At 38.1% G+C, this 24953-nt stretch overlaps 2 protein-coding genes across 3 annotated transcripts; both read left to right on the forward strand.

Annotated features, from left to right (window-relative positions):
• The first annotated feature begins 871 nt into the window (after positions 1 to 871).
• Positions 872 to 17575, forward strand: gucy2d (guanylate cyclase 2D, retinal). Its single transcript, XM_079871325.1, has 21 exons — positions 872 to 1038; positions 1212 to 1299; positions 3892 to 4910; positions 5409 to 5710; positions 6439 to 6814; positions 6916 to 6994; positions 7100 to 7220; positions 7508 to 7627; positions 9344 to 9427; positions 9566 to 9742; positions 9953 to 10109; positions 10225 to 10374; positions 10522 to 10670; positions 11164 to 11327; positions 11407 to 11599; positions 12083 to 12257; positions 12904 to 13002; positions 14404 to 14498; positions 15195 to 15280; positions 15377 to 15462; positions 15895 to 17575. Exons 3-20 carry the CDS (start codon positions 4091 to 4093, stop codon positions 15459 to 15461), a joined length of 3432 nt encoding a protein of 1143 aa, XP_079727451.1. The 5' UTR covers positions 872 to 1038; positions 1212 to 1299; positions 3892 to 4090; the 3' UTR covers position 15462; positions 15895 to 17575.
• Positions 17576 to 17855: 280 nt separating this feature from the next.
• On the forward strand, positions 17856 to 23134 carry LOC307158613 (uncharacterized protein). 2 transcript variants are annotated; one of them, XM_079871344.1, is made up of 4 exons: positions 17856 to 18188; positions 19836 to 19907; positions 20860 to 21823; positions 22376 to 23134. In XM_079871344.1, the coding sequence occupies exons 3-4, from the start codon at positions 20891 to 20893 to the stop codon at positions 22385 to 22387; spliced, it is 945 nt and encodes a 314-aa protein (XP_079727470.1). In that variant the 5' UTR covers positions 17856 to 18188; positions 19836 to 19907; positions 20860 to 20890; the 3' UTR covers positions 22388 to 23134. The 2 variants fall into 2 exon arrangements, with proteins under 2 accessions (XP_079727470.1, XP_079727471.1); XM_079871345.1 differs by lacking the exon at positions 19836 to 19907 and having other exon boundaries at positions 17878 to 18188.
• The last annotated feature ends 1819 nt before the right edge of the window (positions 23135 to 24953 follow it).

Below are 24953 nucleotides of genomic sequence, written 5' to 3' on the forward strand. Positions count from 1 at the left end.
ATGTATGTAGAGACATGAATATTGTTCCTCATTTAAAAAAAAATTCCCCCAAAATAAATCAATAGTACCTCTGGGGAAAAAAGAGACTTTAGTCATGTCAGTAGCCGAACAAAATATGTGACCTAAACAATGTGGCTGCCATACTGAGTACCAAATACCAAATACTACTCATTTATTTCAGTTACTATTTTCTGAAAATTTTCTAATATTGGAATATTAATTACGGCTGACTGTGAATAGTGAATTTCGGGGGACCGCCATATTGGCCAGTGCAATATAAAAAAAAAATTACAGAGTGCACCTGAGGAAACAAGTTGGAGCAGGACTCTACAGGTACAATCTGTTACATTTGTTGGCTCACTGTTTACACAGACAGTGCAGGGGATCAAATTCTCAGCTTAATTATCAACCGTCACGCAACTGTCACGGTATTGCATTAAAAAGGAAATAGACTGCCAAAACCAACCATTTATAGTTGGACTTGGAGTGTAGAGATAGCTAAAATTTTAAATAAATAAATAAATAAATAAATAAAATGTCTAATGTTGTGACTGAGAGTGTGAGTATATAAGTTTGGTGAATATTTAAATTTACTTCAAATTGTCAATCAATATCAATCAATATATTTCTAAGCCACAAGCTCACATTCACTGAGGAGGCAAAATGCCTTTTGCCATGTATGTGTGGATTATAGGCTAAAGAGGGTTAAGAAGTCACCTCTTAGATTCCCAGCCTGCCCCTCCTTTCTCCTCTGCTCATTCCTTGTCCAGCGCTACTTCTCTCTCTCTCTCTCTCTCTCTCTCTCTCTCTCTCTCTCTCTGTCTCTCTCTCTCTTTCTGTCTCTCTCTCTTTCTCTTTCTTTCTCTCTGTCAGTAAATCTGCGTGTTTCCAGTAAGACCCAGGACTCAGAGAGGCTCTTGTTCCAGTGGCCTCCCCCATTAGGCTCTCCAGACTGGGGCAGGACTCAGTTTAATAGAGGGCCTTCAACCTCCGGAGACCACAAACCAAAAATCAACTATCCATTGTAAAAAGAGAAAGGTGGATTTCTACTTCTATACTTTTTATACAATTCTTTTCAAAGACATTTTTTTTAAAGACTGCTCTTCTATTTGTTTTTACATGGAATATTTGTCTTTTCTCCACCTTCAATTTGGACTTTTACATTTTTAAATTGGATTTTGTCATCTACATCCACCTCTCTGGGTGTGCAGTTCTGGTCTCCCGCTGGCTCTTCCCAGACTCTCTGTGTTCTAATGGAATGAGCACTCATCATGGCTCTCAATTTTCCAAACACACCAGGTTAGCCTCTATTAAACAATCCTATATTAAGAGTAAAAGTAGTTTTCAGTATTAAATTTGCTTGAGTAGTCCTGGATTCTTAGAGATTATAGGACTTCCCTGAGGGATGCCAAGTAATCTTAGGTTGTTACAACATCATTAGATATGCTTTGGCTTTTTTTGAACTTTGTATAAGCAGAGTCTGTTAAATCATTTTGTTTAATATAATATATGCATTATTTTATTTCTCTATTCTGAATAGTATATTATGAATAGTTTTCTTATCAGCCAAAAAGTAGTTTAGACTATCTAATTTTATTGGGTCTACTTAGTTAAATGTCAACTGTCTGAATCAATTTACGAAAGATGTAATTTGCAATAACTATATGCTAACATTCAAATATATGATTCTTTGTGGTGAAGAAATATTTTTGTTCTCTATTACAGGTGTTCATTCACTATAATGTTATTGTATGTTCAGTCACTTAAACTAACACATTACATACTTTATGCATATCCAGGTACAAAGAGGAAACTTTACTGCAAATGCTAAAAGAATGTGACATCACCATGTTATATATCAACTTGAATGTACTACATATGTGTTTTTAATACATCATTGGCTATAAAAAGGAGGTTATAAGTAGACAGCTAGACAGAAAAACTCTCCACTATTCTAATTTCGATACTAATTTTGTATATCCATCAGAAAGACACAAAATATGATGTGTACATGTTCAGATCATGAGAATCATGCAGTAATTTCCAGCAGCCAATGATCAGCTATAATAATAGCATTGGCGCATTTACAGTATATAACAGGACATCCCCTTTGAATGTAAAAGCAGCCTTAATAAATCTTATTAGTAACGAGGAATATCTAGATTTAAAACCTCTATGAGATGGCATGTATACATGGAGTTGACATAACCATATTGTCCTATTAAATAAGCTTTGATGACTAGATTTACATATTTAAATACTGCAAGTGGAATATTTAAGCAGCTTGTATTAGGACCAAAAATGTGACATTCCTTTAGCTGATGAAACTATTGTGCTGTTATGCCGTATAAAAATTGATATTACAATATTACAACAGTAAATTACTCAAACGGGGGGGTAACCCGTCATGGAATCCCGTGCAATCCGCTGTAATCCTGGGGTATTTAAGTGCTGGCTAAAGGTCCAAAGAAAGAAAGACGGTTAAGACGTAAGGGAGAGAGGAAAGTTATACAGAAGTAATACAGAATACTAAAGACATGGATTAAAAGTTGAAGAATAACAAAAAATCTGAGAAGAAAAGACTTCTGACAGGTCAAGAGATACAGAGTGATGATTGTGTAAAGAGATAAGGTTGATTAAGATTAAGATTGATTAAGCCTTACGTTATTTGGCAGTTATTATGGCCAGGGCTAATGAAGGCAGATCTTATAATCTGCTTTCTGCCTGTTGAGCAATGGATAGAGGCAGAGAGAGACAGCCTGGTACATGTTGTGTGACACTTCACCCCAGCTCCACCTTTAAACACAGATGGCACATGAGTCAGGTGAGGAAGTGGTTGGTCAGCTGACCAGACCAGGCCTGCAATCAGAGATCAGGTCTCTAGGATCGCAATGGAAAGGCCAGAATGAGTAGTGGTTTGAAGAAGACTTCTATACCCTGCTTCCTATTTCTCAGTTTCACTTTGGTCACCACAGAACCTTTATTAGCAAACCAAACAGCATTTAATTGAGAGTTGCCACTCTGAAAATAAGTAATAGATAGATATCATTCTGTTAAAAGAAATAATATGAATATATAAATATATTTCATCCTCGCTAAACACATAATTCCGGCTGGAACCCTATATTTCTGCCTCAGTAAAAAATAAAAAAGTAATTGCAAGATAGTTTAAAATAAGAAATGAAGTCACATTGTGAGATGTAGTCACAATTATGATTTTATCAAGATGAAAAGTCATAATACTTTTTAGGTGGATATGAGCTTTACTTTTCAGACTCATGCCAAAAAAAAGGATCTGCTTTTATTTTATTTTTTATGCTTTTGAAAGAAGTCTCTCACCAAGGCATTTATTTGATCAAAAATAAAGTAAAAACAGTAATATTGTTACTATAATAATACTTTTTATATTAATTTTATTATTTATTTTAAAATGTAATTAATTCCTTTTAATATAATTATTAAACAGTATATATATGTGTGTGTGTGTATCTGCTTAATATTTTTGGATTATTTGATGAATAGAAAATTCAAAAGAACAGCATTTATTTAAAAATCGTTTGTGACATTTATTGTCCTTGCTGAATAAAAGTATTCATTTTGTTGAAAAAAAAATCTTTCTGACCCCAAGCTTTTGAACCGTAGTGTAGATCTGTTGACCTTCGTATCATTATGAATGATGACCCTGATGCTGATGTTTGAGCCACTTTTGCGTCACTAATAAATATAGTAAACAATGGTGAAAAGAACTGCAATATTCTAATTCTAAGAAGAAAGACTAATTTTGTCTTTTTCTGTTCTGTTTCTGTCCCTTGTCTTTCCCCCTCTCTTTCATCAAACCTTTATTGCATCTCTAAAACACAACTGCACACATTTGCTCCATCTCCATAACAGACAGTGATGGCTGGTTATTGTGCAATAGTTTTGGGCTAGTGCCCCTCAGTGGGTAGAACCCAAATCGAGAGCTGGGTGTTTTGAGTGTGTTTTTATCAGCTTTCATACTGTCCCTGACAAAATATTCACATAAACACACGACATCTCTCAGTGGCACCTGTTTTCTCATCATCCCTGACACTTAACAGTAGAAAAAAAAATGGAAATGGATGACCACAGAAACTCTAGCTTTCTTTGCCAGTCCCACCATCCACAATGGCAACCACAGTCTTCAGCAGGAAAGCGACGACAAAAACCAACCTCAAAGCAAAAAGCAAAAAGCCCCGATGGCCCAGCGAGCTCAGTGTCATCGACCCCAGTGCTACACAGCCACAGCTGGTGGGGGAACAGTTTGCTCCTTCCTCTAGTCATGCTATCATACTTGCCCTGTGAGGCCTGGGGCACCACCTTCAAAATTGCCATCGTAGGACCATGGGCGTGTGACCCTATGTACTCCAAAGCCCTGCCAGACCTGGCTGCCCGATTAGCCATTAGCCATATCAACAAAGACCCCGACCTCAACAAAGGCTACTGGTATGATTACACACTAATTAATGAGGATTGCTCGAGCTCGAGAGGCCTGGCACGCTTTGCCGAGCTTGAGGGTTACGGTGCGGCCTTTCTTGGACCGGCAAACCCTGCCTACTGCACTGCTGCTGCACTGCTGGCAAAGAATTGGAACAAGGGCATCCTGTCCTGGGCTTGCCTGAAGGCTGACATGAATAAGGAAATGTATCCCTCCTTTCTGCGGCCGCTCCCATTGTCTTCTCGCGTGCTCTTCTCTGTGCTGCGCTTTTTCCGCTGGGCACATGTTGGGATTATAACTGTGGAGAGTGACATGTGGGAAGCGACTGGGCATGAACTTGCAGCATCCCTGCGTGCTCTTGGTCTGCCAGTTGGCTCGGTTGTTACCATGGGGGCGGACAAGGAGGGACCACGACGAGCCCTAAAGGCAATACGAGAAATGGATCGAGTGAGGGGTGAGTTCTGTTTAAAAATGTACACTTAAAATGCAGAGCAAGAAACTCTTAACTAAAGTTTTTAGAACTTCAGTTAAAAACAGAGGATTACAGAACAGTGGTCAGAGTTTTCAAATGAAATGATCTGCTTCTATATCCTCAGTTATACTAAGATAAATTAAATCTGTGATTAAGGATTGAAAATATTATCCATATGTCATATAAAAGAAAATGTATGTAATCTAAAATCTGTACAGTTAAAAAAATATATATATTTATTCCATTATTTAATAAAGTTTATTTATAATTTAAGTGTGCTCTTCTGTGATATAATTAGGACAGACACTATAAATATTAATGGGGCAAAAAGTTTGTTATATCATTCTGTGTTATTGTGTTATATCTCTCATTGTTTTTGAATAATTATTAACATCAACTTATTCCTTCATTTATCGCTCAATTATTTTTCCTCCCTCTTCATTTGTGTGTGTGTGTGTGTGTGTGTGTGTGTGTGTGCAGTTGTCATTATGTGCATGCACTCTGTTCTGATTGGTGGAGAGGAACAGTATCGGTTGCTAACCACAGCACTGGACATGAGAATGATTGACCGAGGATACATCTTCATTCCATATGACACACTGCTGTATTCACTGCCATATAAAAATGTGAACTATCCAATCCTGGCCAATGACACCAAACTGCGACGAGCATACGATGGGGTCTTAACAATAACTATGGACCAAGGGGAACAAAACTTCTATGAGGCCTTTAATGCAGCACAGGAATCCTATGACATCCGCACCAGCACACCAGCTGAAGAGGTAACGCATTGAGTTTGAACCCGTCTTACCAAATGGTTTTAAAACTAGTGGTCTCATTTTAGGGACAATAAAGTAATATAGGGACACAAATAGCAAAAGCAAACGCTATAGTTATTAGAAAGAATCTTTGCCAGAATAGTGACTCTTCAGATGTTTTTTAGCACAGGAAAAAAAGGCTTTAAGCATTATGTATTTAATATGTACGTAATTTGTTTATGCTAAGACATTTGCATGCTGGTGTTTTGTCTCTAAATCATTCTCATAAAATAGGGTTATAATAGTTAACTAAAACCATAAAAAACATTTGAATTACTTGAAATAAAAGAAATGTTACCTGAAATCAAATCAAATATTTAGAAAACTATGGCACTGACCTGTTTTAAGATATTTCAGTACAAGTTTCTTTCAGTTAAAACAGTTCAAACATGCATTTTAGTCTGGGAATAAGTTTAAAGCCTTGTGTTGATGTACTAAAATAGCAAACTGAAATAAAAATTAATAAAAAATATATAGACACATTGTAATGACAAATGACCAAAATACTAATTCAAAAAAGAATTCAGAATATTTGTATAAAAAAAACATAATAGTGATACTAAAATAACCCTTTGATAAAGTGAAAAACAGACACTTATTAAGTTTTCCCTGATATGAGAAATTGCTTAGAATCACACTAAGACTCTTGTGTTATTTGTCCTATTTTTGTGGGTTTTTTTCTTTCTTGGCAGGTTTCTCCATTTTTTGGGACGATTTATAACATGCTCTATTATACAGCCATGGCTGCAGAGCAGAGTCGTGCTACGAGTGGTGGGCGCTGGGTATCGGGTGATGCACTGGCTAAAAACGAAGGCGGATTTGAATTCAGTGGCTTTAACCAACGGATATCAGCAGGTTCTGATGGAGAAGGAATGCAGGCACGCTATGCTGTCCTGGATTCAGATGGATCTGGCTCCAGCCTACACCTCACGCACGCCCTAGAAGCACCGCACACGTATGGAAAATATGGAGCGCTGAAGTACTTTGGGAAATCGATTCATTTTGCTGGAGCGTCTCCGAGCAGTGACTCAAACTGCTGGTTCAGCCCTTATATCGCTTGTAGTGGAGGTGAGGAAGCAGAAGTTCTAATGCCAAATTTCATTACATTACATTTTATGTCATCAAGATCACAACTGGTTCTGTTTCTCATTCTTTCTTTTTTGTTTCAGGCCTGGATGGAGTTTTCTTCCTCCTTTTTTTGTTCATTGTGTTGATAGGTGGGGCAGGTGTCCTTTTTCTCCAAGTAAGGTATGAATTGACTTGCTTGAGTTTTAGCAAACCACCTTGTGTTGAACAAGTTTATAGTCTTACTGACAAACAAATAAGTTTATGAGTGTGTGTGTGTGTGTCCAGGAAACACGGTCAGGTGGGGGTATTTGGTGGAGGAGGAGGAGGAGGGGGGGGAGGAAGCGCTGCTAAGATAGTGCTGACACTGGATGACTTGGTCTTCATCAACACCACACTCAGCAGGAGGGTCAGTCACAAACGCTCTCTCTCTCTCGCTATGTGTGTGTCTGTCTTGCTCATAGACTTTGTCTGTTTGATTCACTTTCAATTTCTGTGAGTAGAAGCTGAATGAGGAGAGTATGATAATAATTTAATTTTGTAATTTTAGTGTGTGCCCTGCTGATGGTAATAAATAGGACAAGAATGAGTCTTTTCATAGAAATTACTCAGTCATTAATTCTCTCTTTTCTTCATAGATTTTTTGTGGATGCCTCTCTCATTATCAATTTCTCTCTCTCTTCTTTCTCTCTGTAGAAGCTGAATGAGGATAGTATGGTGAAGAGTCAACTAGATGTTAAAACCCCACACCATTCAGTTTCAGCTCGCAGTTACATTACTTCCTCTCCTGAAACGTCCAACGTTGCTGTGTTTGAGGTGTGTGAAATCTGTGCGTTTTGTGTCCAGACATACACCATAATAAGCTGTAAGCAAAGTGTTTTGGTTCTATATTAAAGCAATATCACACAAACAAGAGGAATTTTGTTCTGAATACCAGAAGGTAACCAATGTTTCAGACAAAATTTGACCAGTTAGTTTGTATATTTTTGAATATAGTTCCAAAGAAAGCCTAATGCACCAAACTGGAACAGCAATTTGAAAGAAGTTGTGCTTCAGTTGTTCAAAGTGTTAAGTAATCGCTCTAGGTTTTTAAAGCTCTACTCAGGGTTTTCCATTTCCTACTCGATAAAAACATATTGATCTAATTTGATACCGAAATGTAAGACTGATTACCCCTAACTAACGGCTAGTTAGTCATACTATAGTTTCTTACTAGTTCTTAAAAAAATGAAAATTCTGTCATTAATTACTCACCATTATGTCGTTCGAAACCTGTAAGACCTTAGTTCATCTTCGTAACACAATTTAAGATATTTTTTTATGAAATCTGAGAGCTTTGTGATCCGTTCATAGGCAGCAACATCATTGCAACTTTCAAGGCCCAGAAAGGTAGTAAAGACATTGTTAAAATAGTCCATGTGACTACAGTGGTTCAACCTTAATGTTATGAAGCGATGAGAATACTTTTTGTGCACAATAAAACCCCAAAATAACTACTTTATTCAACAATTTCTTCTCTTTTGTGTCAGTCTCTGACACTCTTCATGTGAGCACCTCGACACATGCGTGAGCTGCTGACGCAGGAGCCGGCCGATACTGAGCCGGCTTTCTGACGTAGAAGCCGGAAGCGCTGCACTGTGTTTACAACGTGAACAGCATCAGAGACTGACACAGAGGAGAAGAAATTGTTGAATAAAGTAATTGTTTTTGTTTGTTTTTGCGCACAAAAAGTATTCTCGTCGCTTCATAACATTAAGGTTGAACCACTGTAGTTACATGGACTATTTTAACGATGTCTTTACTACCTTTGCAATGACGTTGCTGCCTATGGCTGGTTCAGAAACCTCTCGGATTTGATCAAAAATATCTTAATCTGTGTTCCGAAGATGAACGAAGGACTTACGGGTTTGGAACGAAATGAGGGTGAGTAATTAATGACAGAATTTTTATTTTTGGGTGAACAAACCCTTTAAGGCACACAGTCTTAACACAATGGCTATGTTTATGTAACTGGCCCCAGCAATGCTGGATTTTTAATCAGGGTGCTTGGTGATTAAAGTAAGCGCTAAATTTCAAAAACCTGTATGTTATTGCAGGCAAACTAAGCTTACGATTAGATTAGAGGACTGTGGTATAAAGTATCCTGTATATTATTATGAACAACATACAGCAGTAGTTGTAAATCAGATGTTGTGGAGACGTATTAGTTGTATGCAGAATATGTCGAAAGCTGCAGATGTCTATGATGTCTAACAAAATTCTACACATCACTTGTCCCTTGCGTGTTTATCAAACTGTACATTATGTATTTCATTATAATATTATATAATTAATAAAACATACATACCAATAAAAGTGTAGTCCTCGTAATTCAATTTAATCCATTTACAGTACCTTATTTGAATGAATTCCATAGAATTATACATATTTCCCTCTAAACTCAGTGTAGGAAATGAGAAAAACAGAGTCAGGAGATTCTGTCTGCGCATGTGGTTTGGCGTTGTGTTAAATTGAATTGTTCCGTGTCGTCAGGGTGATTGGGTTTGGCTGAAGAAATGCCCCTGTGGAGATTCTGTTTCAGAAATCGCTGAGAGCACACAGGCCATCTTTATCAAGGTAAGAGAGAGAAAGTGAGAGAAAAGAAATGAAAGTTAGCTAATAAGTTGTGGACAGGTTTTGAAAGGAAAACTGAATGCTGCTTACCTTCTATACCCTCTTTTTTGCTTCTGTTTGCTCCCTTCTCTATCTCTCTAGGTGAGAGACATGCGCCATGAGAATCTGAACTTGTTTCTGGGTCTGTTCCTGGATAATGGCATATTTGGCATTGTTACGGAGCACTGCACCAGAGGCAGCCTGGAAGACCTACTCAACAACGAGGAAATGAGACTGGACTGGATGTTCAAATCCTCTCTTCTCCTTGATCTGATCAGGGTGAGGAATTGAAGCGATGGAAGGAAAGCTCAATTAACAAAGGGTTGAATGAATGCATAGATGAACAGATATGTAAGAACAACTCAGTAAGAAGATGAAGAAATGGATGAAAATGTGGTAAAGAATGACTGGCTGCGTGTTAAGTAATGAACTGTCAAACATTGCCACCTGCGTTCATCTTCTCATACATCTCTGTCAATATTCTCTCAGGGAATGAAGTACTTGCATAATCGTGGGATTATTCATGGACGCATGAAGTCAAGAAACTGTGTGGTAGATGGCAGGTTTGTTCTGAAGGTTACAGATTATGGCTTCAATGAAATCATCAACTGTCAAAACATCGTCTTGGAGGACAGCAAACCGGAGGGTACGAATAATACAAATGGAAAGTGACATGAGAACCAGGATATAGAGGCTCCTCTTGCTTGCTTTTATGTATTCAGTCTTTCTGGTTGACTCTGATCTCTGTATCTTTGATTCAGATCAATTTTGGACGGCTCCAGAGATCCTGCGGAACCCTAATCTGAAGAAGAAGGGGGCGTTTTCAGCAGATGTATACAGCTTTGCTATTATCATGCAGGAGGTGATCTCTCGCTGCGCACCCTTTTGCATGTTGGATATGCCTCCTGAAGGTTTGACACTATCACACACCACTACATAATCGCTTACCACGTCGATGTTCATTTTTCCATGTTTACCTAATTAATGGAGAAGCTGAAAATAGCAATGATTTAATTAAGCTAGTTTGGAGCAATTCAGTTGTGTATCTCTGTGTGCAGAAATCATAGATAAGGTGCGCTCTCCTCCACCGCTGTGCAGACCCACTGTGTCTGTGGATGAAGCTCCGCTGGAGGTGATTCAGATCATGAAGCAGGCCTGGAGTGAGGAGCCTGACAAGAGACCCACATTTGAGGAGATCTTCAAACAGGTACAGCTTCTTTTTCTCTCATGCGCTCGCGCACACACACACACACACACACACACACACACACACACACACACACACACACACACACACACACACACACACACAAGCACAAATTCTCATGAGAACTGTCTTAAGATCTTTAAACTGAATATCCTTACACACACACACACACACATCTAAGTTTGCTATCCTTGTGGGGACGCTCCATAGATGTAATGGTTTTTATACTGTACAAACTGTATATTCTATCACCTTACACTAACCCTACCTCTAAACCCACCCATCAGACATAACATTCTGCATTTTATTTTATTTAAAAAAAAAAAACATCAACAAGCTGTTTTCCTCATGGGGCCCAGAAAATGTCCACACAAGGACAAGGACATTTTGTCCCCGTAATGTAGGGTTTACCAGGACACACATATTCACCATATAAAACATAGGGGAGAAAACAAAAAATACTGTTCTCTGTCTCTTACTTTCTTACTTGCAGTTTAAAAATGTGAACAAGGGAAAGAAGACAAATATAATTGACTCAATGTTAAGGATGCTGGAGCAGTACTCCTCAAACCTGGAGGATCTGATCCGAGAGAGGACTGAAGAACTAGAGGTAGAGCGTCAGAAAACTGATGCTCTCTTAGCCCAGATGCTGCCCAAGTGAGTCCCACTTCAGTCTAACTTCACCCTTCTTTCCATATTCTCTTCTTGTTTCTTATAATGCCATTCTGTCTTTCAGGTCTGTGGCCTTGGCATTAAAGACAGGAAAGCCAGTAAAACCGGAGCACTTTTCAGACGTCACACTGTATTTCAGTGATATTGTGGGTTTCACCACCATTTCTGCTCTGAGTGAACCTATCGAAGTGGTCGATCTGCTTAACGACCTCTACACACTCTTCGATGGAATCATCGCAATCCACGATGTCTACAAGGTCCGCATGAGCTTTTTTATGTTTGACTTATACTGTTGTGGAAATTGAGGAGATTCTTTCATGATACTGATCTCATAATGTCAAATTTAGAGTGTTTTTGCTGCAGATCCCTTTAAAAAAATCAGAGACTCCCAGAAAAAAAGGTACAAAAGCTGTCACTGGGGCGGTTCTCTTATGTACCTTATTTAATTTAATATTTAAATTCATATTAGTACCTAAATGGTACATTTTTACACGTTTGAAAGGGTGTGCCCTGGTGAAAGGTTTTGGACCATTTTTTCTGAGAGTGCATAAAAAAGGGAAAATACTGTAAAATATTTCTTCTTTGGTAAGATATTCTTTTAAAGATTTTAATCTTTTGATGGGCTAAATTAAAATAATAAATTATTTCTATAACATTTTATAATCTGAGGTAATTTCTATAGCACATGCAAACAGTATTTTTACAAGGAACATTTTATATGACAAATTATATATCAACAGGTGGAGACTATTGGTGATGCGTACATGGTGGCATCAGGTGTTCCGAACCGAAATGGTAACCGCCACGCAGCAGAGATGGCCAACATGTCTCTAGACATTCTGCACTGCATCGGAACATTTCAAATGAGGCACATGCCTGACGTCAAAGTCAAAATCCGCATTGGACTCCATTCTGGTAAGAAAAGCGCAATTCACACAAACACTTACACCAATAACATTCAAAAGTTTGGGGTCTTTTGTGGAGCCCTTTTTTTTTTGCTTTTATTGAGATTGAATAGTAGAGAACTGACAGAAAGCTAAGTGAGAGAGAGAGGGGGATAGGATTGGGAAAGATTCCCGAGCCAGGACTCGAACTCTGCACTACGCGTCAAAGCGCTGCCACAAGCCTTCAACACAGTTCAAATAGCAATATTGTGAAATTACAAATTTAAAATAACAGTTTTCTATTTTATTGTAAAGCACTTTACTAGCACTTTATGCCCTTCTCACAAAGTTAAAAATCAGCCATATAATTTCAGTGACAAAAATGGCCTAGTCTTACATCACCAAACTGAACATAGTGCTAAATGTAAATACGTATTTACACTTGATCCTCTGATGGCTGTGTATTCCTAGAACAAGTGAAATGTAAATCCAGGGCATCATCCAATTAACAGATTCATCCAATTAGTAAGCACAGTGCTGGGCCTTTCCCCCACCGCCCAACTCAACAGAGATCACATGGTGCTTGCACAGGTGTGACTGACGCAGCACTATGTAATTCTATGAAATGTAATGCAGTCGCTAATGTCCTAACTTATTATTTATGTGTGTCTGTACAGGTCCAGTGGTGGCGGGTGTAGTTGGGTTGAAGATGCCTCGGTACTGTCTGTTCGGAGACACAGTAAACACAGCTTCCCGAATGGAATCCACAGGGTTGCGTGAGTCCACCTAAAACTTTTGTGTTGTATATGTATATACATCAGCACGTGTCTGATACTAACAATGTACGCTTTTTTTGACTTGTGTCTGAAGTCATGATTCCAGGAATTTGTCTCTGGCTAAGGTTCAGTTGTTAGTGTTTTGTGTGTTCGTGTGTGTGTGCTGATCAGTGAGTGCATGTCAGTGAGAAGCTCAGAGGGCTTAAAGTGAAGAGTTCCCTGTAAGCTCTTAAGAGTATAAGCCAAATTAGAAAGAAAATTCTGCTTTAAAGCTAATGTCCTCTTAGAACTCAGCCTCCGCTATCACCCTGAACTCTCTGACCTTTAATCAGACCTTCTGTCACATTTATCCAAGAACATTTACTTCACGTTTCATGCTGAAGAACATGGACAAAATGTGTGAAATTTGATTAAAGATTTGCTAACGCACTACCATTCAAAAGTTGTTGTTTAAAAGAAATCAATACTTTTTATTCAACTGATCAAAAGTGAAAGCAAAGACATTTATAATGTTGCAAAAGATCTTGTCCTGTTCTTCAATAAAATCCTGATTTTTATTTATTTATTACAGTTTCCACCAAAATATCAAGCAGTAGCACTGTTTTCAACATTGCTAATAATAATTAATGTTTCTTGAGCCGCAAATCAGCCTATTAGAATGATTTCTGAAGGATCATGTGACACTGAAGACTGGAGGAATGATGCTGAAAATTCAGCTTTGGCATCACAGGAATAAATTATATTTTAAAATATAATAAAATATCTGATTATCTATATATAAAATAAGTGATTTTGTGAAATATTATTAACATATTAAACTAACTGTTAAATATTTTAATATATTTTACTGTAATATTTATTAAATTAATACATTTTTTTAACTTTTGAATGGTAGTGTGCACTGAATTAGACTACTTCAGAATTATTGTAAACATTATCATATTGTACAAGAAGACTTTGTTTGAAAATCAGGTTGTTTCAAATTAATCTTAAATGAAAGATTAAAGATGTTTTCATCATAGACTGGGCCACAAAGGTCACACGTTTAGTACTGTGTGATTTCACCTACGCAATGAAATGACTAGAACACACTTGCCCAGATAATCTGAAGGAAACGAAAGAGTGACAGAACGTCTCCAGTGATGTAACAAAGCCTAGTGCATCAGATCGAAAACTTTAACAGTTAGAGGCACACTGTCATCTAGTGGTTTCTCAGGGAACATCATTACCTTCAAATAGAACAATGTTCTTGATGAGTCTGTAAGAAATCATTGTGGGCAATGGTTAAGTGATACATTTGTAACAATTTATTTTGATGTATTAATTATTTAATAATTAATTTAAATTAAAAATGTATTTATTTTTTTGCTTTTTTTTTTGTTGCTCTCCCTGTTTCTACAGCTTACAGAATTCATGTCAACCAGAGTACTGTTGATGTCCTGAACAGCCTCAAACTTGGCTATAAAATAGATTGTAGGGGCAGGACAGAGCTCAAGGTACACACACACACTGACAAATGTTTCTTCAGTTCATGCATTTTTATGTCTCAGTTGATTTTTATTAAAATTACTTGCTAACTATGATCTAAACTTTTTTGTGAAAGTGATTGTATAATAAATACATATTTACACAATTTCATCTGTCCCAAATTTATGCCATCATCTCCACAACAGACAAATTTTGTTCCTAATACAGATTTATCAGACGTTTTACTTGTTTTTAAAGATTTTTTGACACTTGAGAAATATGAGACATGTGATGTATGTAGAAAAAAAATCAAGGCAAATACCTCTTGAATGCTAATTATGAAATAAACGAAAGAAAGGAGACGACCACTATATTTCAAAAATGTTTACAATTTCCATCGCCGTCATTTCCACCACATACAGTAATGGTATTACACAGAACACATCATTTGAAATGTGATGGAAAAGAAACTTTAAAGGTTCATGACTTTCAGAAAAAAATGACAAAAATAAAAGAATTCTTCACTGTTGCATATATGTCCTCCATTGGACATTATTAGTAAACAAATTCAGTAAACTAATGTGAGGGTGAAAGTGTGTTTCAAGATAGTTTCTTTTTTAACACACACTATAACCAAGGGAACACACTCTATTATACAGTATTGTACTAAATGCCTCATAAATGTCTTGAAGCCTGTCATATGAGTTCCTGTCATTCTCTTACAGGGTAAAGGTGTAGAGGAAACATTTTGGTTGGTTGGAAGGGATGGGTTTACCAAGGCACTACCTATACCGCCAGACCTTACTCCTGGGTAAGAAAGAAAAAACACTTCTGTATTCATGTACACCTGAGTAAACTAAACGTGTTGTGTTGATATGCTGATATCTTTCTTTATGTTGCCACAAAGGGCGAGCAACCATGGTATCAGCTTGGATGAGATTCCGGTTGACAGGCGGCAGAAATTCCTGGATCGACAAAAGAATATGGGCTGAGGTTGAGAACAGAGACATTTCAGTGATTTCAGTCACATTTGTTTTATTTCTTAGTTTGGAAGATTTCAGTTTTCTACCTAATGAATGGATAAAAGAGTTTACAGTTCACTAATGTAGTTGCTGTAACAACTATACCTACAGTACATGTCTTAGTTCTTTAGTCACCCTGTCATTCCAAACCTATAAGAGTTTCTTTCTTCTATGGAACATAAAAAAGATATTTTGAAAAATCACTGGGATCCAATGTTGCTTTGGACGGCATTTAATTTATGTTGAGAAAGAAAACACACAGGTTTGGAAACATGAGAGTGAGTAAATGATGAGAGAATATACTTTTCTTTTTTTTTTTAGGTGTCTGTCCCTTTAAGCTCTGCAACTTAAGGTTGTTCAAACTTTTGAACTCATGCTGTTCTGTTTCTGTGCCTTCCAATAGGCTGTGATGCTCATGTTTCTGCACCAGCCTATCAAATTTAGGAGAAAGTGGGGCAAGGGGATGAAAGGACTGGAATGAGGTGTTCAAAACACTTTTTCTACCCGATTCATTCCAAAAAAGAGTGGAAAACCTCACTAGGACATCTGACAAAAGGCACAAACACTTGACTTGAACGCCAGTCCATCGAAACCATCAGCTCAACAAGATGGCATGTACCAGCTGCTATGGATGGTCACAGAGAACTTTTTTTAAAAACTGTATAGTTCATACTGCAGTTCATCCAATACTAAATGAAAGACACTGCTGAGATGAAAATGAGAACAGCAGCACATGCCTCATTCATCTGTGATCCCTCCAGTTAATCCACTTCTACAAGAGATTTATTTTCTTCATTTCATTGTTTATAAGACAAAAGTGAAGGATGGTGCTTGTTTATAATGGCACCTGACAACTTAGTTATACTTCAGTGGAAAATAACAGCAATAATATCCATGTGTTGAAATTATTTAAAATATTGTGTTGAATTTATTTGCTAGGAATATCAGGCTATAATAAATAGGTGCTAGTTCAAAAAACGTCACATTCTTCACATTTTCCCTTTTAAAATGCTTTCATTCTGTTTCATTTCATGTGGCACTGTTGGGCCTTTATAGAAAGCGAAATGCATTCAGAGCAGTTTCCATGGCCAATAAAACAACTTTCAAACCCAAGACTATATGGCAGAGAATTACTTGCTATCATTTGAGTAGCTTACCTCAAAAGAGTAAGAGGTACTTTAAAAAAGGAAACTCGCCGAGACAGACACAAATCATCAGGTTTATAATAGCATGGCACATTGTCTTGATATACTCGGCACATTCCATGCGTAATATCCTGATGTCAAACCCTGCTTCAGAGTCCTGAAATATTACCAAAGAGAAAACATATCAGAAATGTATCCAAAGATTATCTCAGCACTATTTTGCCTGCTCGTGCACTCTGTAAATATATGCTATGTGCCCCAAAAGGGGAATTATTTGAAAGAATGCCAGACTTTTACATGACAGACTTTTAAATGTGTGGTCTGGATATCTTCATTAAGATAGGAGGGTTCTGGCGCCTGTGGCTGTCCAGGATGACGTTCTGTCACCTGATACCTAAAGCACAATCAGGGGAGCTACAGTCACAGCAGGATGTAGCTGAATTTCAATAGCAAATCTCACCATTTTATCTTGTCTGTGATTATGTAAATAAAAAATGGTTTTAGTGAATGTGCAGATTCTTTCTTAGTGTATGCGTGTGCTTATTTAGCTCCATATCAGTATGTGAATCCTCAGTCTATAACCTTTACCTTCCTAGAATTATGAAATGTAAATCTTTGAATTACACAAGTAGCCTAGCTGAAGTTGAAGGGACATTTTTTTTTATCAACAACAAAAAGGTTGTAAGATTTTCTCAGTTATCACCTATTTTATGTTTGTTTGGACAGTTTCAGATAACATGTCAGTTCAAAGTCTTCTTCCAGCACATCGGAGTAGCAAATATAATGTAGCCCACAAACACGGATGTTTCTCCCACATTGAACAAGAGTTACAGGTATGAGGATGTCAACACACAAGAAACAAAAGATCCTAAAAGATTCTACCAAGATGTATTATTATTAATGTAAACATTTAATCAAGTTGTATATCCGTGCGATGATAAAAGAAAGAAAAGACATCTCTGTTTTGCGTGCATATGTCAAGGCTAATATGACTGATTGATAAAGACGCGCGAAGGATTGGGTGTCAACTCGCGCTCGGGTGACTCGAGTAAACGGAGTCTGAGCTGAATTATAATTCGCCTAGAACTAGGACATGTTGGCTCCGCCCAATTATCAAAAACCGTCTCGTTGATTGGACACAGAAACGTAAATGAGGCGGAGTCCATGGGTGTGTCCTGAAGCGTGACCAAACTATGATTGGCTTTCGTCTCCCTCTATCAGAATCCGAATAGCGGCTCCTAGAGCCAAACCACATTTTACACATTAAGGAACTGTCTCTGGTAAAGTGGCGCTGATACTAACACAGGATAAATAATATTGTGCCGTCTTGGACATTGTTTTCACATTGAAGAAGTGTAAATGGTCCGTCAAGAAACCAAACGAATTATTTTGACATTAGAGCAATAATTTCCTCATGCTTTATTTCAAATAATGTGCCTAAATGATGAGGGTCTGTCTTCTTTGAAATAAGACGAACACAATTCCGGTTAAGTCAACGGAGAACTCACTTGACATGCACTTCACGGACTTCCACGGAGTACGGTAACATAAGGTAAACCTCTGGTAATATGAAATGTGTCAATTATATCTTATATATTCAAATATAGGCTACCTATTTGTTATCTGAATTGTTGTCGTCACCTCGTATTAGTTTATGCAGGTTTTGTAACAACCGCTGCCTGAATGAGTTTATTTTCTGACAGGTGCATTTTACGGGGGAATACGTTGCTTAATAAGAAGTCACAGTAATATGTATAGACCGACAGGCGCATCTTTCTGTATTAGCTCGTTGTGTCTGCACGCGCATATTTCTCTTTGGCTCGCGCTCTGTTCTGCTGTCACGCGCGTGTGAATGCTCTGTTTGTCTACATGTTGCGAGGGCGCATCTAACTGCTTGGCAGCGCTCGGGCTCTCAGCTTCAAACCGTGCGAACCGCTCTTCCCCAACCCCCGTTGCACTGCTCTCAGCCCAGCCAGCGAGGGCGGGGCCAGCCCAAATAAATGTGGGGAGGGGAAAAAAAACGAAGACAACAAACCTTAAAAATGTAGGCCACGGCGCGTGACCCAGTTCCTCATGAACAACACAGCGAGTGTGAATGTGGAGCACGGTTATTATCCCCCACGCCCGGCACGGTTCCAGGGCGGGTTCTACTGTGTGTTTTTCTCTCTGTGCCAAGCAATGTTCGGGGGCTTTTAGACATATGAAAGAGAAGAAAGAAATGTTAAATGTATCAAATTGCTATTTAAAAAGATAACTAGTTGTCGAAAGTTTTTAAAGTATTTTACACGTCTCAACATGTTTTATTTTCTCTGTTTTATTTCTGTTTTGACACAAATGAAATAAGTAAACGAAATAAGAAATGAGTAAAAAGAGTTTTGAACATTTATATGTAGGCTATATAAAATGTTTTTTTTTAATTTTATTTTTTTAAACTTACCCTTTTACTTATTTTATGCATCAATTGTGTCAAAAGCAAATATAGGCTATCTATCTATCTATCTATCTATCTATCTATCTATCTATCTATCTATCTATCTATCTATCTATCTATCTATCTAGACCAGCTCTTCAATCTCTATATTGACCACAGCCCTCAATAAACAGGAAATATTTACAACTGAACACAGCATGAGCTGTTTCACTCAGCAGGCTCTGGGAGCTTAATCTTTTCTAGATCAGTTATGTGTGTTTTTTTTAAAATATAGATAAAGCTTGGGGTGTGGTTGTGAGAGATCAGATAAAATGAATTTTCCATTAACGTATAGCCCGTGGGCTGACCAGGTGGTAAACTACATCTCTTCACCTGTTGATTACACATGGGGAGTGAGCCAGTGTCAATTTCAATAGATGTGTGTTGTGATTTGAAGTCAGGCTGGGCTGGGCTGCTCCTAGGCTTTTGTGTGGTTTTGACCATAGTGAATACAGAAAGAGAAGATTGTAGTGTTGTGTGTGTGTGACAGATATTTTGTTTTGGGCCCCTTGGAGAAGGAGATCAGTCTGAAGCTGACCTACTTTTCTCCTTTACTCCATACCTGCAGAGCTATTTATACCCATGGCACAGGGCTACAGGAGCAACTCAGACCATCTCTCCCCTCACAAATGCACACATAGGCACTTTATGCTCACACACATTGTGTGTACACATCTCCTGCCATCTCATAGTTTTTTTTCTTTTGTTTTTTTATTATAATTTTCCCAGCCTGGCCTGTGGAGAGCATTCCCACCCACCCACACGGCGTGAAATCCACACCCCCTCAGGAGTGCAGTGAGGGTGAGCTGTATTCTTTTAAAGGGTCTGGTCCCAGTATGCATGTGGAAGCCTGTTTCACATATCAAAGCATGCCTAATGAATGCTTTTCTGTTTAATCTATGTAATAAGGATCAACCCACATCTGTAATTATTTGTTTGTCCCAGAATGTTTGGAGACTTGAATTACTACTTATCACAAAAGAAAAAGTCATGCTGATTCTTGCTACGTTGTTAAGTGAAAAAAAAAAGAATGTTACAGTAAGGTACTTACGTTACAATGGAAATAATATGTGGTGAATCTGTAAAACTTTAAAATACTCAGTTTAAGTTGAACAGCCACAAAACATAGCTAAATAAAATGCATGTTAACATGATTTTGTGAATACTAACATACTAACCTTTTTTGCGAAGTAAAATCCAGCTGTCAACCCTAAACAATTTTACAGTTCAAATAATAAGCAAGTTTTAATACACGTGTTTTTTTTTTAGCTTCATTCTAAGCCGCAGTTACATTTATTGTAATAGCCTCATTGTAAAATTTATTTTTTAAATATTTGTTTGTGGTAATCAACATTAAGGTGTGGTCACATTTACCATTGCTCTGAGGAATTTCACAGGTGAAATCCAGTCATGTCAATAGTAATCTATTCGATCAGGAGTTTCACCTGAATGCAAAAAAGTTCCCCGGGCTAATTCACAGGGTTGAAAACAGAAACCATCTTGGTTTGAAAGTGACTTTTATGTGTGTATGCATCACTACAATTAAAAAACAACCTTTTTTGAAACCTTTTAATCCTGAAATTTCGCTATAGTGCCCGCACATTTATGCCATAAATGCTGTTGACTCATCTTAACTTGTATTAAACCCGTAATAATACTTTAACTAGGAATAGTCCAATCTTACACAACTGATTTGGACACTTTTATATTTCATAAGACCTTCATAACAATTTTTATCTCTTTATGGTTACAGGAGACAAAAGCACCATTGTGCAGATAGAGGGATGGAGGACAGGAGGCACCTGCCTCTAGATGGAGGTGGCAATCCCAAGTGCTCCGCTTTAGCAGATAAAGATAAAGTGGTCAGGATAGAGCAGGGTGACCCAGAGACCTCAACACAAATGCGTGTGAGAAAAGACGATCTCTGTGATGTTCCTCGCAAGGTGCCTCGTTTCCAGTATGTGGATTTCCCTTCCCTGCACCAGTGCATCCAAAAGCTTTCTGTGCCTCCACTGAACGGTTGGCTGGGATCCTGCTCGTTGGCAAAGGCACCAAACTGTAGGCCCTCCAGTCCTAAAGAAAAGGTGCCCAAGTTTAAATACGTGGACTACCCATCTCTCCACCACTGCATTCAGCAGCTTTCCGTGCCTCCATTAGAAAGCTGGAGTGCAGGGCTGGTCAGCTTTAATGCAGAGGGGAGACAGGAAGCGTCTGGATTGCAGAAGAGGCCCTTTCAACCTGGGAATGTGAAGAAGAACCAGAGGAATGAGGCAGGAGTTCGAAACAACGAGAGTAGAGTTACAGGATTTTCTTTCCCAAGAGACACACACACCTCAGTCTCAGGCAAGGAGGAGAGGCCTCAACACAACTACACCTCAGAGGCTCCACAGAGTTTAGAGGAAGGTAACGCAAGGTCCTGTGCTATGAAACCAGAATCTGGTTTGCGATCAGATTGCGGTTCCAGGTTAGAATTTGGTTCTGGATCTCAGAGCAACACAGCGGTGAGAAGCGACAGGCCGTCGGTTATTAGCATGGTATACACCGATAAGCAGAAGCACTGGACAAAGGCAGATCACCTGGAAGAACAATTGAACTCTCCAGATTCAGTCGGACGGGTACCGTGGAATACCCTCCCAGAGTCAGTCTGCCCATTCTGCCAACAGATGTTCACAAACCCAGAGCAGTTCAGGGCTCACCAGAGGAGCCATAAAGATAAGGTGACTAATGCTAACTGTTAAGTATATCCAACTAGACAATGATTACATCCAGCACAACTTCTCACATGCACAACTACATAGTCAACATTTGAAGTGGATCAAAAAAGTTGTCCAAAGACAAGAACGGGTATTGTTCAAAATTCATGTATAACTTTGGTGAAAGGTTTTTGATCCACTTCAAATGTATATTCTCTGTATGTCACTTAAAGGGATAGATCACCCAACAATTATGAAAATTATTTCATTTACACCCACACAAAATAAGATATTTAAAATAAAATTTGTCCATGCAATAAAAGAAAAATGGGGTCCAATGTAGTTTTGTATCCCACTGATTTTTATTTTCTTCAGAATTGTTTTGTTTCACATAAATAAATCTAAGTCATACTGGTTTGCAATAACATATGGGTAAATGATGACATAATTTTTGCGTAAACTTTCCCTTCCTTGATTCCTTTAGTTTATTACAGCATCTTGCATTCAGCTTTAGCAACTTCTGCATTCAGCCTCCATTATTTCCAAGTAACCACAGTGTAATTCTTATCTTCACAGAGACCAAATTGATGTGCAGAAGAACTGAGTGAGAGCTGCCTTTGCAAACAATTAATGCCACATAACATGGAGTCTTATCATCAGAGGCCTTCTTGTCTTGTGACTGGCTATAGTGGTGCTTGCTGGCAGGACTATAGGGAGATCAAAGACACGATAAACACATTAGACAGTTTTGGGTTCAGACCTTAGGGAGAATGAAAGCTTTTGTCTTGATTTATAGTGTGAAGTCTGAAAAGGCAGAAATTGACAGACAGAAACACAAGCATACAATATGCATGTTTGCTTGCACACACCTAGGCGCATACACTTGCAATGGTGCCGACACACACACACAGAGAGAGAGAGAGAGAGAGAGAGAGAGTCAGTCCTATTTATGATTTAGAAGAGGTCAATATTTACTTCCCCACGTAAGGATGGGGTTTCAGCTCAAGACAGGGGATTAGAACCAGATTGGTTGTCTCTTCCACACATATATGAGTGTTTTTACAGGGGTGGGTGAAGCTCGATGAACTGGTGCATAAGAGGATACATTTTATTACATATGTGTTCACCACACTGTGTGCATGGTGGCAGGCTAAATAATTATCTTTTGGTGCCTACAAAATAATGGCTATTACTAATGCACAAACAAACAGGCTTGTTATTGATTTGTTACATTAGCTTTTTATTGTTTTGTATGGTTTTTTTTTTATGTTTTTGGAAATTAATGTCTAGTGGCTTTGAGCTGGTAGCTTTAAATATTAAAAAATGTACCGCTTGTTTTCAAGTGTTTTAGTTGTGTGAGTAAAGTTTTTTTCATACAGAAACAAATGTTTGACTTTTCAGTACAGGTATGCCCTGTGCGAAGAAAACCTGTTTGGCAGGTTACCTCTCGGTTTAAAAGTTTTAAGCTTTATATAAACAAAAGAGCTAAACAACCAGTAACAAAACTCCTATTTTCATTTTAAACCTTAAGTCTAAATGGTTTTTAAAAAGTATAAAAAGTGTTTGAAAAGTGTTTACAAACTTTTTAGTAAGGAACATAATGCATTTACATTATAGTGAAGATCTGACCTGCTAAAAACATCTGTTCTTTATTATTAAGTACTATACATTTATAATTCACAGTCAAGTAATTTACATTTGATCTTATTTAAAGGGGTCATGAAATGAGAAATACAATTTTCCTTGAGGTTCTGACATATAAGAGGTCATCATATTATAAGAATATCCTGAAAGTTTCAGAACTAAAAATGTCCTTGTTAGTCCAAAATCAGCTTTTATTGTTACCAGGCCCAGCGAACGACTCGTCCTGGACTGTGGCTCTTTATGACATAATAGAGTATTGAAAGACTGCCTCTTAGACCGATCACTTAGAACCCACTGGCGTTAGTGAGATGAGGAAGAGAGAAGAGCATAGGGTCACTCACTGGAATAAAAATAACACTACCTTCCAAAGGATCCTAATGCTGGGATTGTGGTTATTAATTTTTCAATAATGTGAATGTCTCAATTGAACATAATTTATTCGTATTCGGTACATTTCACTGAATTCTTTGGTAAATCAGTCCGCAAACTCTGCGCAGACTTTACAGGCTTTTATGATATAGAATCGACAGTATTGCCACAACATGTAAGTAACCCTGTTCATTCTAATGCCTGATCTTTGACCAGTGATTTCTGATGTAATTCATGTAGCTGCAGTCAGATCCCAGCAAACACGTCTGTGGCACATTGCATTTCTACTACGGCAACGTCGCTGTCTATGTGCTCGCAACATTGTAACAACGTAGAATTGTAAGATGCGACAGGGCTGTAACAACGTTGTTGTGCGACATTCAGCAATTGCGAGATGACGTTCTGACAAAAAATTGTTTATGCTAGATATAGATATACCCCATTTAGCATGTCATGTTTTGAGGTTAATTTTTACTTAGTCAGATGTTAGATAATTATATACTTTTTAAATATTGTTTATCCTTATTATTATTTAATGGGCCTAACAGTAAATTAAAGGTGCTCTAAGTGATGTCACGCGTTTTTTAGGCTGAAACATCTTTTGTCACATTCAGCAAACATCTCCTCACTATCCGCTAGATGCCTGTCCCCTGAACACACTGCAAAAAAACGCAGTCTCTGTAGACAGGCCAGGCTCCACAAACGCCAATAAAAACAAACTGGGCCAACCTGCACCACGAAACAACAAACAGTGTTCCAGCCTAACCGACAAGAATGATTTGGGGGTGGGGGGTTAGTGTACGTGCACATGAAGAGGGGTGTTGGGAGTGGAGGATAGAGAAGCATGAAGAGGGAAGTTAGCTAGAGGAGAGATGTCCTAGACAACGACAATGACTAACTTTAGAATTATATTCTCTTGAATTTTGATATGGCCGACACATGACCAAAGAGACGACGTTCAGATGAACAAATAGCAAAGAAGAGGGAAAAGGAAGCACGGACGGGAGGGGGAGTGGACAGGATGGTGAGGAGGGAGGGTCAAGCTAGCCTCCGTTTTGTTTGACAATACTTTGAACGTCAACAAGAAGTGACGTCACCCAACATCGCTTAGAGCACCTTTAATTATAATCAACACCTGCAA

This window comes from Squalius cephalus (genome assembly GCF_949319135.1).
Source record: "Squalius cephalus genome assembly, chromosome: 5".
Classification (NCBI taxonomy): domain Eukaryota; kingdom Metazoa; phylum Chordata; class Actinopteri; order Cypriniformes; family Leuciscidae; genus Squalius; species Squalius cephalus.